General features: G+C 33.9%; 2 protein-coding genes across 5 annotated transcripts in view; both read left to right on the top strand.

Annotated features, from left to right (window-relative positions):
• The first annotated feature begins 1549 nt into the window (after positions 1 to 1549).
• LOC150055651 (alpha-S2-casein-like) overlaps positions 1550 to 18982 on the top strand; it is an 18025-nt gene continuing 592 nt past the window's right edge. Inside the window, exons 1-11 of the mRNA XM_090343143.1 lie at positions 1550 to 1600; positions 3405 to 3431; positions 5417 to 5443; positions 6259 to 6285; positions 9050 to 9178; positions 9615 to 9641; positions 10558 to 10599; positions 11504 to 11530; positions 15418 to 15441; positions 15681 to 15725; positions 16468 to 16584. Coding sequence (XP_090199269.1) covers positions 1550 to 1600; positions 3405 to 3431; positions 5417 to 5443; positions 6259 to 6285; positions 9050 to 9178; positions 9615 to 9641; positions 10558 to 10599; positions 11504 to 11530; positions 15418 to 15441; positions 15681 to 15725; positions 16468 to 16584 — 543 coding nt within the window. The remainder of the gene's footprint in view (positions 1601 to 3404; positions 3432 to 5416; positions 5444 to 6258; positions 6286 to 9049; positions 9179 to 9614; positions 9642 to 10557; positions 10600 to 11503; positions 11531 to 15417; positions 15442 to 15680; positions 15726 to 16467; positions 16585 to 18982) is intronic.
• The window catches only part of Prr27 (proline rich 27), a 14997-nt gene continuing 14776 nt past the window's right edge, over positions 18762 to 18982 (top strand). For all 4 annotated transcript variants that reach the window (XM_090344046.1, XM_090344044.1, XM_090344047.1 and 1 more), the window contains exon 1: positions 18762 to 18939. The gene's annotated coding sequence lies outside the window, so the exon portion shown is untranslated. The remainder of the gene's footprint in view (positions 18940 to 18982) is intronic.

Raw genomic sequence — 18982 nt, 5'->3', positions numbered from 1 at the left:
AAAATAATTCAAAGAAATAACACCATCCTACTGAAATGCTTTCAAAATTTCTTTTATAACAAATAAATAATTTATCTCCTTTTGGTGTTGCCGCATAAAATTAACATACAGATACTGGAAACTACTACACTGTTGTATTTTATGAAGAAGCACCAGAGTCTTTGGTAAAGTTGAGGTCATAATAATAAGGTGTTAAGAAATTTAAGGAGTTTATTTTGATAATTTATCTCTTGGGTCACTCCTTTTCATAGACAGACTCCAAAATATTTTCCTGAAGACTCAAAGTAGGTGAGATTTCTACTAGCACATACAATAGAGTAAATGCTTACTAACTGTGCCTCTTTCTATGTTTCTTTTTTAACAACACATTAGTCTCCTCATCTCATGTAACCATCACTTCATGCTCCACTTTTGGTCATCTATGTAACATAGGATGTCAAACATGAACTTACTTAAACAGACACATAGTAGGTGAATTTCAGATTTAAACAGAAATAATATTACCATTTTAAAATATGTTCATGGAGTGCCCCTGAAATAAAGAGCACATGCATAGATGTCATTTTATTCTATAAAAGAAAGCAAATGCACCTGAACTATTTTATTTTAAAGAAAAATTAACAATAGATGTAGGCCACAAAATTTTTTTCCTTAAGACAGGAAACAACGTGGCTGTTGGAACAGTATCAAGATTTGTATAGTTGTACATCGTTGGAATATTTAGTGCTGTTTGCGAAAGCACACTTTCATCATTTACTACCTGTGGAGTCTAAGGAGCAAGAAGCACAGTAGGACATATGAAAACACATTAGGAAAACTTTACTTCATCTTTTCAGTCTTTTATTTAACTACTGAGAAAGTTCCGTTAATAGAGAATCAGAAAACATGCATGGTAGGTATGTAGTCTCTGTGTTAAGGATCAGTTCAGTTAGAAGATAACAGAAGTCAAGTAAAGTGTGTCACACTCTGAGTGTATATAATGGAGTGCCACCATGTGTCAGTGGTCGGGCAGCTCCAGGTGCTGTTGCTACCAGCAGAAAATGATTCCCACACACTACCGCTGTCCCAGAGCCAGCCTTCAGCACGTAGCCCACCTGAAAACTGACTTTAAAACAAGTTGCTGTTAGCTGTTATATTTTCCATGTCTAAACTTCTCTCCAAGACTGAATAAAATGTCCTCATAGACTATATCTATTCAATGTACCACTGTACCTTCAGGATTAGAGTAGCATCTCACATGTGACAGCTAATAGTCATTGAATGAGTAAGTGAATAAAGAAATTATTCGTGGATCAAGAAGGTTACTAATTTATTATGACTAGAAGGACTTTTTGCATCTTATAAATCAAGATTTTTCATTATGTTCTATTAATAAAGGTTTTCCTGATTTAAAATTTTTGTCATATTCAAACCCATGTTTAGCAAATGAATCTGCTCTTCTCAGTTTTCATTTCCCTTAGCATATTATCTGAAACAAAGATAATATATGATTGGTAAAGCCATACCACTTACAGACTTGTTACTTATCTTTTTTACAGGACATATAGCCATGAAGTTCTTCATCTTTACCTGCCTTTTGGCTGTTGCTCTTGCTAAGCATGTAAGTATAATGGGGATATTTATAAGAAGTTTTTTTCTTTAACATAAGGACAAAGTTGCTATACTGATAATGGCAGAACTAACAGTAAATAGAGGTTAATTGTGTGCACTTTTTAACCCTATAATCAAAGATACTGTGGCCTTGCTTCACAGGATATACAGGGGGAACCTGCTTCTTAAGAATTATTCTCCTTGCAATATTAGGAAGATATTAAATTACAGGTTAAAACTTTCCTTAGTTATTTGGATTTACCTGGGAACTATTTTCACTCCCCTGTCATATTTCTTTGCAAGCGCATAAAAGTCATATATTAAGTGTTCATTTTAAAATCCTTTCTAAAACAAATGCCAAATCACCATTCTTGATCAGTCATTCCAAACCTAAGATAACTAGAGAGGAAACCAAAGTAATTCGTGAATTACTTGTCAAACACACTAATGCAGAACATACCCTTAACCTCTAAACTGAAACTTAAACATCATATTCTCAAAGTGAAACTGTGTGATAATTTATCAAAAGACACAATAGGACTAAGTTCTTCATATGAAGAATTTTTGAAAACATGAGTACAATATATCCAGGCCAAGAGCATAGCTTAGTGGTAGAGTGCTTTTCTTGCATGCACAAAGCCCTGGGTTACATCCTTAGTACCACATACATAGAAAAGCTGGAAGTGACTGTGGCTCAAGTGGCAGAGCACTAGCCTTGAGCAAAGTGTCCAAGGACAGTGCCCAGGTCCCCAGTTCAAGCCCCACAACTGGCAAAAAATTATGATATATCCACTCTCTCAAAAGTAACAAATAATGGATTTTTCCTCCTACCCGATCTTCCACATCATCCATTCATCTTCCCTACCCTAGGTCACATGTCTTCAAACGCCACTCTGTGAGAGAGATCAGAATACTTTACTCAGAAATTTTTACAAGTGATTATCTTAAATTTAGTGTAACCTCAACAAGAACTATTGGATAATAATTCAAATTAGACCACTAGAAAAATAAGACCATTATTCAATTCATTATCCTTTTATTTAGCTACTTAGTAACTGCTATTCATGTTCTTAAGTAAAATAACTATGATACCCAATTCATATTTCAGTGATTTCACTAGCAGCAAGTGATAGATAATAGATATTATTGAATATCCACAAAGTATAAAGTTTATTTTATTCATATCAAAACAATTCATTTAACCTTTACCTTTTCTCTGCTATTTGAAAGAACCACTTGCCTACTGTTTTTTATTCTAATAGATGTAAATTAAATGAAGTCAAATACAGGATAATGATAGTCACATCTTTTAAGCTTCTGTGGTATATTTGTGCATGCATATCACATTTTAAAATGCAATCCATAGACATAATCTTTTATTACATAGATTAAAATGTATCTATGACATACAAACCCTCAGCCTAATTTTAATTATGTTCTAAAATCTAAGTGCCAATGATTGTATATAGAGATTCCCTTCTTGAATACTTGTTTGTTAAACATGTCATTTGAAATATGATGTAAAAATCAATGTTAATAAATTCTTTAATAAAAAATGTAATCTATAAAATCCAAGAACTGAACCCTATCTTAAAACTAACAAGTCTATTAAAATACATAACAAGTATGTATTTGAATAAAAAAATATCAATAATGCAGTAAACCGAAAGAATATTGTCAAAGAACTTTATTCAATTAAAGGTTCCTGAACATATATAAAACTTCTCTTACCATACAAAAACTAGAGTCATATTTTAACATTTTAAATAAGCCATAAAAGTGAAACTTGTATTTTATTTTATACTTTTATATAGAACTTGGACCAACAATCTTCCAGTGAGGTAAGACATTTTAATCTGAACACAAAAATCCTCTAGCCCACTAAACACATGAATTCTAAGTTGAAAAGTATGTTGGGAAGCTGCCCTGAAGTGAGCTGTTTGTGTGTGTGTGTGTGAGTATGTGTGTGTGTGTGTGCATTATTTCTAGAACAAAGGCTCATGTTCTTCTGGATCTCTAATAATGTTCATTTCTAAATGGTTTCCTAAGCTTGGGTGCAAAACAGATGCCCAAAGATGTCTTCAACAATATCTGAAAACTTTCCTATTTTCCTGGGATGTGTCTCATCTCCTAAAAATAAAGGAAAAAAGCAGAAGGAAATGGAGATTATACAGAGGAACTAGAAAAAACTTTTCTTTCTGTTTGATGCTTGAGAAAAGTTTTGTTTCCATTATTTATAGTTCATAATACAGTGCAGAAGCTCTTATTGAAAATGAGTAAATTAATTAGAAGGGGATTTTTTTTAGCACCCTTGCTCTGATATTGAGGCAAATACCTCATTGTAATTAGAAGATTGGCATAAACTGAAACAGTATAGCTAGTGCAAACATTATTCAGGTAAAGAAACCTTAATGTTTTGGTTTTTGTTTTTTGTTTTTGCCAGTCCTGGGCTTGAGCTCAGGGCCTGAGCATTGTCCTTGGGCTTTCCTCAAGGTTAGAGCTCTACCACTTGAGCCACTGCACCACTCCCAGATTTTTCTATGTATGTGGCACTGAAGAATCAAACCCGGGTTTTCGTGCATGCTAGGCAAGCACTCTTACCGCTAGGCCAAACTCCCAGCCCCCTTAATTTTCTTTTATTAATAGTCTTGTAGCACAGGGCATGGTGGCTCCTGTCTGTAATCCTAGCTACTCAGGAGGCTGAGATCTGAGGATCTTGGCTCAAAGCCAGCCAGGGCACTAAAGACTGTGAGACTCTTACCTCCAATTAACCACTAGAAAACCACAAGTGGCTCTGAGGCTCAAGGAGTAGGGCAACAGCCTTGAGCCTGAAGAGCTCAGGGGCAACACCCAGGCCCAGAGTTCAAGTCACTCAACCTACCAAAAACAAACAAACAAACAAACAAAAACAAAACCTTGTAGCATCTCCCAGAAAGTATATCTTAATTTATTAAGTGGAACATATTTTAACTTTTATGCAATGTAATCATAATTATAAAGTGATTTTTTTCATTTTGTAGAAGTTTAAGCAGGAAACATTGTGTTAATTATTCCCAGTGAGATTAAATTACATTATTTGAATCCATTAATATTTAAGGAGATGTCTGCTTCCAATGAGCTATGTTATATTTTCACTGAATGCAAAAAGAATATTTAACTGTAATGAGCATAGTAACCTACTCATTGCTTCATCAACATTTTATGAACAAATATGAAAGAGTTTGAAGAAAACATTTTCAGCCATTTCATGAAGCAGAGTGCATGTATTTGTCTTATTATTTTTAAGTAATTTACGAAGGAGTTGCCACTTCACAAAGTAGTTTATGAATACAATGCATCTTGATCAATGTCACCCCTTAAAATATTCTCACCCATCTCTGTCCAATTCCCCCTCCCTTTCTATTCGTAATTTTATAGGATATACACTGAATTCGTGACTGCCTTATCCGCTTTTCTCATTTGTCTATACCTCACACCTTGGCCTACTGTACTCCTTTCAAGTACCTGCTTCCTGGTATTTCTTTTGTTGACTTTGTCTAAGGAATTACACTATTTGAGATCTCTCTTGAGTTTATCATAGTTCAGTTAACACATTTGTGTACACTTGCATACTACCTAATGTACTTACTTACAAGTTTATAAACTAACCTTCCAGTTAGGGAAAACACGCATTGTTTGCTTAACTGTCCATTGTTTTCACTTTCTGTCTTGAATTCTGTATTGCTTGGTTCTCCAAGGTGTATTTTCTTGGCTATCATTTTACACCAAAAATATCTTATTACAGTTCAGTAAATGACATCTCAATCTTAATATTTTCTATTTTCAGGAGAACGTTTGTTCTACTTCCTGCGAGGTATATATTGATTTTTATATCTATAGCATAACGAAAACATTGTCTCTGAGTCAAATTGGAAATAATCTGGATTTGCAAAATATGCTTTCAGGAAACAAATTTGAAAAACATGATAATGTATAAAGGATGAGACTTAATTATGACCTGTTACATTAATTCTAATGAGTTGAATAAAATATTTTTGCATGAATAAACTAATAAACTTTTTCCTCAGAAGTCACCTTAAGTAGAGAAATTATCAGTTAGTGGTCTTAATTCTCACCTCTCTCAGTTCCTCTCCTCCCTGCCCTCTCCGTTTAATCTCCTCCCACTCCCCTTTATTACCAGTAAGGTTAATGTATAGTTTCTCCTTAAATTGTCTCACTTAAATGTAAATAAGTATGTTCGAACAAAAACTATATATATATATATATATATATATTTCCAAAATAACATTAGCAAGCTTAGTGATGTGCTTTCTGGTAAAGAATAAAGGAAGTAATGGAAAATAAAATTAAGTATATCCACACAATGGATCTGTTAATCTTGTGGTGCTATTGATTCATTTGATCAACATGTTTTGAGGAATATCTCCAGTTGTGGGGAAATTAGGAATGCATTCCTTCAAATGCTCCCATTTGAGTTCATCACTGTCTATATGCTAATTAACAAATGGGAAATTGTAATAGAGCTAAAGAAATTACAATAAGTCTATTCTTATTTGTCACTTCATGAAGCACGACTTCATTTTTATTCCTTCATATTCAGGACAAAATACTTGTTATATACTGCTGAAAGAAAAATAAATTTAATTATTTTTCTTTGTTTTGTTAAAGGAAACCACGAAGAACACACCAGAAATGGTGAGGAATTTGTATTTAAACAAGTGTGATTCATATCACAATAGTGATGGCATGTGGGAAATCTAAATTTTCTGTAATACTGGGACCTAATCTATATGTTGCCCTAAAAATATAACAATGCCTTCCCTTCCACTGTAATAGTGAGTTCAATTGGTCCATATCTTCTTTTTGATAAGGTGATTTTTATCTCTTTCACTTTCCTACCAACCATGATTAATAATTAATTCATGAAATCTGCTTGTATATTCATTTCAGTCCTCATGTAAACATTATGAGGCCTATCTAAAATCACCTTTAACAATAAAAATAATTGAACTATCATATGATTATCAGATTTTGACTGTTAAATATTATTTTTCAAGGAATCTGCATGTGTCTCAGCAAGCGAGGTAGGATACTATTTTTTAGTATTATAAAACAATTTCATCATGAAAGTAATTTTTAGCAATTGGAGTGTACATATTAATGATATTTTATGAAGATTAAATTTGAGTTTCAGTGTATACATTCATTTCCTGCTTAGTGCCCTTTGCCATGATAGATATGTGACTCCAGTGGAAACTGCAATTTGCATTGTTCATGAAGACCCTACGATGTGCATAATTTAGTTTGTCACACACCTCACCAAGTTTATGTTGAATATATATATATATATGTCATTTGCCAATCCCTTGTAAATATTGGTATTGTATAAATTACAGAAAATTTTTGAAAACTTTCAGGCAAAACGTATTTCATTTATGTGCAATAATTTTAATAGTGCAACAGACCTGATAGTGTATGGAAATTAATTTATTTAGTACATTCTGAATAAATAACATGTATCAATGACCTAGGCCCTTCATAGTTTTTTTTCATATTCTCTAAAAATTAAGCATCAGTTTTAAAACCAAATTATGTAAATAATGTTCATTTTCCTTTCCTAAGGAACCTGTTCAAGCTGTCACCCAGGTAATAATTTTAATTTAAATAATATAAAGTTAGTATTTATTGAGATGTATAAAATTCATTATCAGCTGGTATTCTATTGGCTTTTATATATCGTATTGAAAACTTACCACAAAATTGCTCTCATTGGCAAAGGAAATCACCACTTAAAATGTTTAAATTTCACATACAAATAGTAATTCTTAATAAGTCATGACATTACGGTTTCTTTTTCTTTCAAATGCTCATAAATTTATTCTATATCCAGACATTATCTTTCTGCTTCCTGCAAATTTGAAGGAAGAAATCAATTTTCATCATTCCATTTTTCAATTAGTGAGATAAGATACATACTGATTTTGTTTTCAAGAAAATCAATATAGAATATCATCCAACTGATCTTGAGAAGTTGGATATTCTCACATTGCCAACAATTAGACAGAAACTTCATAAACAGGCAGGCCAAAAGAAAAGATGTACAAGTCTCAGAAATTCTCATAACCCATCCACAGTCTGGAGAAGTGTGCTGTGTTAAAGAAAGAACATGGGTTTTGCAACCAGGATGCTTGTGAAAGTGAAGACAGGTATATTGACCAAGCATAATTGTATTAAATGATATGAGTTTGAATTATGCAAAATGTTACATGGGACCTCATAAGCAGATGTATCTAAAAAGGTAATAAATATTGTCATGCTGTTCCCACACCGGAGGAATTCATGGCAAAACTTCCATAAGAGAAGCCCTTGCTTTCAGTTCTATTTTTTTTCCTTTTTTGTGGGTCATGGGGCTTGGACACTGGGCCAAGTTCTTCAGCTAAGGATTACCACCCTATCCCTTGAACCACAGCAGCACTTCGGGTTTTCTAGTGATTAATTGGAGATAAGAGTCTCAAGATCATTAGCCCCCTGGCTGGCTTTGAACCTCTATCCTCAGATCTCAGCCTCCTGAGTAGTTTCAGTTTTTATAAACAAAATTTAGGAAAATACAATTGCTATTAAAGTCTTTAGATTTTGCTAAAGGGTTTCAAGTTTCATTCTCCCATTCTTTAAGGTACTTACAAATTCATCTAATACAGTAATGGTTCACAAATATCAGGAAGCCCTATTGTCTTTCTATAAACCATTCTATTTTCACTCTGTATAAAATGCAAGTTCTGAGGGAAGATGCCTCTGTGGTTCCATATTTAACTTCTAAAATAGCTTATAGATCCAATCCAAAAGCTCAGAAACTTACCACAAAGAACTAATATGTGTGTGTATTTATGTATATATGTGTGTGTATGAGTATACATATACATTAACAGATATCATACATGATAAATTATGCTCATAGACATTAAGCAATGTAGTCAAGTTCATAGAGTCAAGTGTTTGAGATCAGGGGAAATAAGTTCAGTACTCTCTGATTCCAAGTTCAAGATTTCTAACACATATGAGAAAGATATGACAAACTGAGACATGTCTTGTAATTCACAATATATTTCTCTTCTTTTATTATATAAACTTTTGATATTTTTCACAGAGACAGGCCTTATTTAATAATATAACTTCTTTAACCATATATGCAATCCACTTCTTCAGTTCTATGATTGACCACAAGTGTTGTCACAGTTATGGTAGCTTTATGTATCTAAACTATTAAAATATGTATGTATGTAGATTTCAAGAAAATAAATATAGAATATCATCCAACTGATTTTGGAGATTTTGAAATTTTTTATCTAGGCAAATTTTTTACCATTTATAAATAATTAAATTTCAAATTTATTTGGCTTTGTTAATGTACACTTTGAACTATAGCAGACATAAAATAACTGATCTTTTACCTTGTCTCTAGAACAAAAACATTCAAGTTGTTCAGAAACTGAACTTCTTCCAGTGTCTCCAGGCTCTTCAGCAAAGCCCGACTGTGATGGATCTGTGGGCTCAGATTCAAGCATGTGCTCAGCCCATGGTTGCCAGACCAGTAAGTTCTGAATTTTGAGAAGGACAGAGAAAAAAATACAAAGGAATAAAATAGCCAAAAACAAAATGACTACAAATTCTAACTTAATAAAACTCTTATAAAATCTTATGCTCTAGAAACTGAATCTTGAGCAATATAGTCCAAATACAATAATAATTAATAACTGTAATAAATAGTAAAAAAGAAAAAGTTCATTTACATTCAATATATTTTCTAATACAGAATTTTGCTTTAATCCCTCAAGCCAAGTAAACATAAGGGGCAGAAGTTATTGTGTTCATTTAAAAAAAGAATCTTCATAGCGTTAGGAACCGTAAAGAATTAATTGCCCCAGCTTTAAATAAGATTTTCCATCTAATTTCATGGCAAGTATTATGAAGAATAAGTGACAATTTGTCAATGGCCTTTTTCTCTGAAAATATTTTTTATTTTACAGAACAGAGAAGAACTCTCCACCAGTGAGGTAAATCATTTTTACTAAAGATGTTATACATTGTTCTAGACAAACTCTATCTTCTATGCTCACTTTTAAGAAATACATATAAATGTAAAGAATTTAGGACGTTCTTATAATGAAATTTAGGTGAAAGCAAGAATTCAGAGTAGATTTGTGTTAGCAAATATTAATGCCTTTTTTACCACAAAGTTACCTCACACCAGAAAATAAATTTGCATCTGAAACTTTGTACAAAATCTGGAGCCTTCCCAGACCTCTAGTTTATCCAGATTCATACAAAGTGCTACTATTAAAAGATCTTACTGAATATCACAGATAAATAGATACTTTTAATATTAACGAATATATAGCCTAGTTTTTTGTTATTTGTTGTGCTGATTGCTTTTTGTTGGTATTTTAGTGTCTCGACACCCTCAAACTCACAAACCAGTTTCATATTCTTTAGTGCTGTGATTTCATGCATGAGTCACATGGCTAAAAGACTAGTTTTGTTCCTATTTATTTTTATCTCAGAGAATGATTTAAAAGTACAAAACAAAAAGGAAAGTAATTACCGAAGTTTTTTAAACATATTATTCCTTTTTAAGGAATTTGCCAGTGTCTTTGAAGAAATAACTAAAACCTATATTACATGTCGTTAGAAAATTACGGTTTTACTATGCAATCAAACTTGACTTTATGTAAAAATTAACCAAAAATCTCAATAGATTTAATTTTCTTTGGTTTACATTCAATGTTATTTTTTGTAATCCAGAGTTACACTTAAGATACCATAATACAATTTATTCAGCATATTCTGTTAGGCTCATGACAACGTGTCTGATTTTAAATAAATTTGAGAGATTTAAAGAGAAAAAAATTACTGTTCTATTATTACCACTCATTGTTTTGTTGGTAACACTTCACATTATTTATTTTGTAGCAATATAAGCAGAAAGTGAATGTGGCTGCAAGTATCGCACAGGTAACTTTTACTTACTCATCGTTGAGGAGATGTACTTAAATACATTTATTGTTTCATCAGTTTTATCTCTTTTTTAAACAATCTCTGGTCATTTATTTGTCCAAAGCACAAAACCACTCAATCCAAACCTAGTGTGACCCCTATTCCCAAACCAAGTGACAGTATGCCTTGATTATATTGTTTGTTTGGGTCGGTTGTGGGACTTGAATTCTAGGCTTGGGCACTGTCCCTAAGCTCTTCCGCTCAAGGCTACCGCCCTACCCCTTGATCCACAGCACCACTTCCGGTATTTCTGGTAGTTAATTGGAGATAAGACTCTCACAGATTTTAGTGGTTAGGCTGGCTTTGAACCCCCATCCTCAGATCTCAGCCTTCTGAGTAGCTAGGATTACAGGCTTGAGCTACCTCGCCCAGTTCATACTGCTTTTAAGATACTCAAAGTAAAGCAGATTTGGAAACAGTATTTGATCTCAAATCATAGTTGTGTAATAAAATACTCTATATGTTCAAAATTCATGTACTATTTTAATCTTCTCATTGATTCTGGGCACTTGTGACTGACAACTGTAATCCTGCCTACTCAAGAAGCTGAGATCTCAGGACAACTTTTCAAAGTCAGCCAGGGCAGGAAAGTCGGACAGAATCTTATATCCTGTGGTTCAAGTGGTACAGCGCTAGCCCTGACAAAATACAAGTCTCAAGGACAGCGCCCAAGACTCTGAGTTCAAGCCCCAGAACTGGCACACACACACACACACACACACACACACACACACACACACACACACACACACACATGCATGTGTACACAAAGTCAATGAAAACCAGTTCATTAAAGATTTGTGTATGAAATAGTGTATTGCCAATATAGTGAAAATAATGTATCTATTTTTATTTCTTTAAGGAAATCCCAAAGGAGACTATTAATATGGTAAAAAATTGTTTCTATATAAAGCTACATTTGATTCATATTTCTAAAAGATAACATTAAACATTAATAGTTTTGAAATATTCACCTTATAAGAATATATAGTCATTCTAATTCTTGTATTATATTTAATTGTCGCATATTTACGGAGGAAGTATGATAATACACATCTATATGTGAAGGATAATATTCAGATCAGAATCTAATTGATATTAAATATTCATTTTTCAAACTATTTAAAATACAAGTTCTCTCCAGCCCTTAACTGTAATTCTGTCAAGTAATCTGAAATTCTTTCACATAAGGCCATTCATGTAAGCAACACCTTCAAATACAGCCTAAGCTTTATCTAGTTTCCACTATTTCTTTCTCTTATTGAAAAATTAGATATGTACTATTTTTCAAACAAGGAATTTTATGAGTCAGTCCCTTTCACTAGTCTCCTCATACCCTCATATGAGAAAGATCATTAATTTTATAAATATTGAAATGTGTTGCTAAATACTTAATTGCTCTTACCCAGAAATCTTTGTAACTTTGATTTCTTTGGGAAGTCTTCCAAGAATTCCTCTAGAGATAAATCAAATAACCACTCAGTTCACTGAGAAATGCTAAGAAATCCTGCTACTCAGCAGTTATCTTAAGCAAATGAGGTGTTCCTAATTTTAATAGAAACACATCAAAACATTCAGTAATTCAGTAGATATTTTTATTTTCTTTGTGGTTCTGAAAAAAAAAAAAACATCTAGAGCCTCATACACAGTATGAGCTGTACTACTGAGTTAAGCCCCTATTTTCAAAATACACTGTGAAGACAAAATCTTTCTCAGAATTAGATTCTAGGGCTGGGAATTTGGCCTAATGGTAGAGTGCTTGCCTAGCATACATGAAGACCCAGGTTTGATTCCTTGGTACCACATATATAGAAAATTATATGTGGTGCTGTGGCTCAAGTAGTAGAGTGGTGGCCTGGAGGAAAGCACAGAGACAGTGCTCAGCCACCGAGGTCAAGCCCCATAACTGGCAAAAAAAATTTAATATCTGGGTTTTCAGTTCTATTCCATTGGTCTTCAGGCCTGTTCTTGTGCCAGTACCAAGCTGTTTTGAGAATTATAGCTCTGTAGTAGAATCTAAAGTTTGGTATTGAAATTCCTCCTGCGCTGTTCTTTCTGCTAAGAAGTGTTTTTGCTATACGGGGTCTTTTATTATTCCATATGAAATTTTGGATTGCCTCTTCTATTTCTTTAAAGAATGCCATTGGGATATTGATGGGTATTGTGTTGAATTTGTAGGTAGCCCTTGGCAAGATTGTCATTTTCACGATGTTGATTCTTCCAATCCAGGAGCATGGGAGGTTTTTCCATTTCCTCAGTTCTGCTTTAATTTCTTTTTTCAGGGTTTTAAAGTTTTCATCAAAAAGGACCTTTGCATTCTTAGTTAAGCTAATTCCTAGGTACTTTATTTTCTTTGAGGCTATTGCAAAAGGAGTTGCCTTCCTGATTGTTGCCTCATTCCTTTCACTGTTGGCGTAGAGGAAGGCAGTTGATTTTTGAGGGTTAATTTTATACCCTGCTACCCTTCCAAAGTTTTGAATCAGCTCAAGGAGCTTGGGAGTAGAGTCTATAGGGTTCTTTAAATACAGAATCATGTCATCTGCAAAGAGGGATAGTTTTACTTCCTCTTTCCCTATTTGGATTCCCTTTATACTTGCTTCTTGCCTTATTGCACTGGCTAGGAATTCTAATACTATGTTAAAAAGGAGTGGAGAGAGTGGGCATCCTTGTCTCATTCCTGATTTTAGAGGGAATGGCTTTAGATTTTCACCATTAAGTGTAATACTAGCAGTAGGTTTCTCATACACAGCCTTTATTACATTGAGGAATGTTCCATGGATTCCTAGTTTCTCCAGAGCTTTTAACATAAAGGGGTGTTGGATCTTGTCAAATGCCTTTTCCGCATCTATTGAGACAATCATGTGACTTTTGTCCTTGCTCCTGTTGATGTGTTGAATTATATTGATTTGCATATGTTAAACGAGCTTTGCCTCCCTGTGATGAATCCAGTTTGATCATAGTGTATAATTTTTTTGATGAGTTGTTGTAGACGGTTGGCCAGTATTTTGTTGAGAAGTTTTGCATCGATGTTCATCAAAGAAATAGGTCTATAGTTCTCTTTCTTTGATGAATCTCTGTCTGGTTTGGAGATGAGGGTTATACTGGCTTCATAGAATGAGTTTGGTAAAGAACCTTCATTTTCAATTTTGTTGAAGAGCTTGAGGAGTATTGGTGTGAGCTCTGCTTTGAAGACCTTATAGAATTCAGCTGTGAATCCATCTGGCCCTGGGCTTTTCTTAAATGGAAGTTCTCTTATTGCCATTTCTATTTCAGTGCTTGAAACAGGCCTGTTTAGTTGGGTTAGTTCTTCTTGGTTCAGTGTGGGTATGTTAATTTTGTCTAGGAATTCGTCCATTTCTTCTATGGTCTCAAATTTGTTGGCATAAAGGTTTGAGAAGTATTCCCTCATGATACTCTGGATCTTGGTAATTTCTGTCATGATATTACCATTTTCGTCTGTGATTTTGTTTATTTCGGTATGCTCCGTTCTTTTTCTGGTAAGATTTGCTAAGGGTTTGTCAATTTTGTTAATTCTTTTAAAGACCCAACTCCTTGTTTTGTTGATTATTTCTATAGTTTTTCATTGCAGCACTATTTACCATAGCAAAGATATGGAACCAACCTAGATGTCCCTCAGTTGATGAGTGGATCAACAAGATGTGGTATTTATACACAATGGAATTCTATGTTGCTGTCAGAAAGAATGACATTGTCCCATTTGTTAGGAAATGGAAAGACTTAGAAAAAATCATATTAAGTGAAGTAAGCCAGACTCAAAGGAACTTAGGCTCAAAGGTTTCCCTCATTTGTCATAATCAGTAGAAACCTTGGGCTCTCCTAACAGAGATTTGCAATAGAGCAACACCTTGATACATAAGGCCATATAGTAGGACGCTAAATGAAAGGATCTCTAGGATATAGAAACATAAGCCATATAATGAATGATTGTTGTTCTTAAGGTACTAGGTTATCTTTCATCTCTTTTGCTGTCCCTTGGTTATCTCATATTGTTACAGTATCTCACTTTGTTACCTGATATATCGGATATATTTGTATTTGGTTATTTGAAATTGGATAGGGAAGGGGGGAAAACAAGATGAGGGGTGGGGGTGGGGGGAGGTAAATGGGGATGAAGACATGTGAAAGAGTTTCAATGTATGGGAATTAATGCACCATCTATCTGGCAAATATCATGTAACTCTTCTAGTAATTACAATAATAAATATATTAAAAAAAGAATTACAGGTTCTAAGTATTTTGAGAGGTCTGAAATAAACCGCATAGCTGAGAGCAGATGTTCTTTCCTAAGCTTTCATTTCAGGTATAGCTGGATTTGGGCTTTTTCTAATACATATTTTTAAATAAAGTTAAAGCAAAACCAAGACTTTCAATGTTCTTTTTAATTACACTTTAACCCATGAGCTTTTCTCATTGTCCAAAGAAAAGAATACCTGCTGGCATTGCCAACCTTAACAAGCCTAGTTATTTCTCTCTCTCTCTCTCTCTCTCTCTCTCTCTCTCTCTCTCTCTCTCTCCTTCCCTCCCTCCCTCCCCCCTCCCTGACACAAAACCTGTACTTTATGAGAATTTGACGCTATTAGAGCAATGTAGATAAATCAAATATTTAATCTTCAGAGTTTGTTTTGGGATAATAGAGGCAAAGTCCTTAATTATTAAAATAATTAGCACTAACTCATAGTACTGTAAGGATTTCTAGATTTAGACAAAATTAATGAGTTTTTCAAGAGATGCTAATTTCATTTTCTTTTTTCTAAGGATTCAACTGAAATACTCACTAAGGTAAATAGATTTTATTAACTGAAATTACTGAATATTATCACAGAATATTTTATTTTGGATTTTATGCTGGCTTTTTTTTTTTGCTTTTTTTATTGTGATTAATGGAAGGGTTACATTATATTCACCAGATAGAAGGTGCATTAATTCACAAACATTGATACCCTTTCTCATGACATGGTTCCCATTTCCCTCCCCCCCGCCCCCGCTCATTTTGGCCTTTTTTTTTTTTTTATCAACAGAGTACTCAAATGACTGAAGAACAAAAGAACATAGTAAAACTTCTGGTAACTTTTCCATACCATCATTTATAATAAAATTTGTGTCTACTTTGATGTTGTAAGTTGCAATCTTTGTGACAAGTTCTAATTTCTATGCCTTGTCAAAATTATTACAAAAGTATTCCTTCATTGAGCTAGCTCAATTTCTGGCAAATATTCAACAATTCTTTTTCCTGGTAATTCCAAAACTTGTTTGGCTTTTCCACTTCACAAAATGAGAACTAATCCTGAAAGAAGGTGTCAATCAATTTTAATTCTTGCAACCATCTATAACTGATCCCATATATATAGTTTAAAAAAAATGGGTTAAAGCACCAGGCATACTGTTCTCTCTCTATTAGTACTTTAGCAAGGTAAATAAAACACAGAGTGCTATCTTCATAATGTCATAAATTCTACTGAATTAATACTTAAATTTTAAAAACCAGGAATGTTTCTACCAGATTAGAAATGAAACCACCAGTGTTATACTTAATTAGCAAGTTATAGAATTATCTTCTTCTTCTTGTTGTTGTTCTTGTTTGTTATTCTCTGTAAGAAAAATCCTTACCTTGAGAACTAACCAAAAGATTATCTCAATTCTACGGTTCATTCTATGTAAACACAGAGTTAATCTTGTATAATTAAATTCCTTTTCCATTTAGGCACCATTGGGTATAATTTAGAAATTATCAAAATAAAGATTCGACTCCTTTGCTTACACCCACCTCTGTTTTGACACTGGATATTTATCTTTATTTTTTTGTAGAACAAAATGAAACAGGCTATCTGGCTCCAAAACCTAGTACCTGTTCATCAATACCAGAAAATTTTGAATGCCTGGACTCATGGTGTAATAAACCCTAACCAAGTTGTCTTTTCTTTGGTAAGTGTTCTATTTTTATGTCTCACTTTAAATTATATCTTTTTTTTTTGGCAGTCCTGGGCTTGAGCTGAGAGCCTGAGCACTGTCCTTGGACTTTCTCAAGACTACAGCTCTACCACTTGAGCCTCAGCACCACTTCCAGCTTTTTTCTATGTATGTAGTACCGAGGAATCGAACCCGGGTCTTTGTGCATGCTAGGCAAGCACTCTTACACTAGGCCTAACTCCCGGCCCTGAGCAAGGATTTTCATACTCACTATATTGGCTTGAAGGAAGATACAGGACATCAAGAAATTCTCATACACCATTTAATTCATTTGAAGACAACTTTCCTGCTTCATGTTTTCAGAAGAAGAAAAAAACACTTTTAAATATAAAAACATCTTTTCTTACTTTGTCTTTGACATTTTAAACACTAGGTTTATGTTCACAATGGAAGCACACATAAACTGATTTGTACAAGTTAAACGGCATTTAGTTGGGAACTGGTGGCTTACACATTTAATCCTAGCAACTCAGAAGGTTGAAATCTGAGGATAGCAGTTCAAAAACAGCCCAGGCAAGAATACCATGAAACTCTCATTTCAAATAATGACAAAAAATATAGGTAGAAAGATAGAGATATAGATATATCTGGAAGTAGAGCAGTGGCTCAAGTGGTAAGGTACTAATCTTGAGTAAAGAAGCTCAATCCCCAGAATTGTCACAAAAAATTTTAAAAAATAAAGTGTATGAAAAGGTATAGGCATCTATGTGTTATGTTTACAAATAAATGTTATCTTCTAGAATATAACCCAGTATTGCCTTTTGCTTTTATTTTTTAGGTTTGAACAGAAAAAAAATCCATCTTCAACAGTTTTCTTTTCTATCATAATTACTTCATACTAGCAGCATATTTGAACAGATGGAAGGCAGAAATATCCAGACAAAAGAAGATGCAACAGATTAACTTCTGAATTGCTCATATTCTTGATAATTCATGTAGAATACATTGAATCTGTATTATGGTTTTGTATGACCTGGGTTGATGACTATATAATGGTTTTACTACTCTTATGTGTCATAAAACCACGTTACTTTTACCCTCCCCCACCAATAAAATTTCAAGTGCATTCTCTGGTGTCTTATAGCAGTTTCTATTGATTATATTGACCCACAAGGCTACAGAAGAAAACACAGTCAGCAATTGAATTTAACCATCTTGGCAATCACAAAAAATGTCTGCATATAAACATACACATACTAGACATTGCATTTTTTTTATCCATTGTGTGACTTGAACTCTGGGCCTGGGCGTTGTCCCTGAGCTCTTCAGCTCAAGGCCACCGCCCTACCCCTTGATCCATAGCACCACTTCCGGTTTTCTGGTGATTAATTGGAGATAAGAGTCTCATGGACTTTTTAGTGCCCGAGCTGGCTTTGAACCTCGATCCTCAGATTTCAGCCTCCTGAGTAGCTAGGATTACAGGCGGGAGCCGACACGCCTGGCTGGACATTGCATTTTTATATGGCGGCTAATCTTGAACATTACAAATGATATCCTCCAGTGACACATAGGCTCCAATACTATTCAGCTAGAATTCTGTTACTGTGTAGCTTGTCACACCATTAATCCGAAACTTTCACCACAATCCTTATTTCCCATCTTGCATCCTATTTTATCAGATACAATCTCATAATTCTTATTAATCTTGTATTCTCATCCCCTCCAATAATAGTTACACCAAACACATAGCCGAAAGCAAACTAAATTCCCCAATGAGTTACATGGTAATACACAAAGGACTGAGCATACCCAGAGATGGAGGGAGAAGGAAGATAATAGGAAAGAAAATCAATTAGGAAGAGACAAAATTAACATTATTTGCACTTTAGAAATCTATATCAAATGTGTCCAGAGTTCACAGGAGAGGTTTTAGAAAGACGAACTTTAAAGAGTTTATCTCTGATTCCTTAAAATATTCCAGTCTTTTACTCCTCCCATTACATTCCATTTTCTTGGATTCCTCTTAGCTGTATTTTCCAATCCCTTCAGTAGCCTGAGGAGGAAATGGTTTCTCATGAGGAGGATGCCATACCACCTGTATTTAAGGAAGGGTGGAGCAGGTAGAATCTGAGAATTTTTCTTTGTTGTCATAGAACCTCTCATTCTTCACACTGATTGCATTACATTCTCTGTTCGCTATTGGCTACACTTGTCCTGACTTCAGACTTGATTGTTTAAAATATTGTCTTAGTAGCTCATATAAGCCCTCTGCCCCACTACATTTAACCAACTCTATTTGGAAAGCACCCAACCATGTAAACTCTGAATTTGGGTTTTACTGCCACTCCATCTAAGCAGCTGAATCTTAAAGTAAGTTTGTATTTTCTCAAGTTTGTTGCTCAGCAATGATGTC

Source organism: Megascapheus bottae, chromosome 13 (genome assembly GCF_031878675.1).
Source record: "Megascapheus bottae isolate mThoBot1 chromosome 13, mThoBot2.hap1, whole genome shotgun sequence".
Taxonomy (NCBI): Eukaryota; Metazoa; Chordata; class Mammalia; order Rodentia; family Geomyidae; genus Megascapheus; species Megascapheus bottae.
Note: the sequence above shows the minus strand (reverse complement) of the source record. Positions and strands in the feature narration are given on the sequence as shown.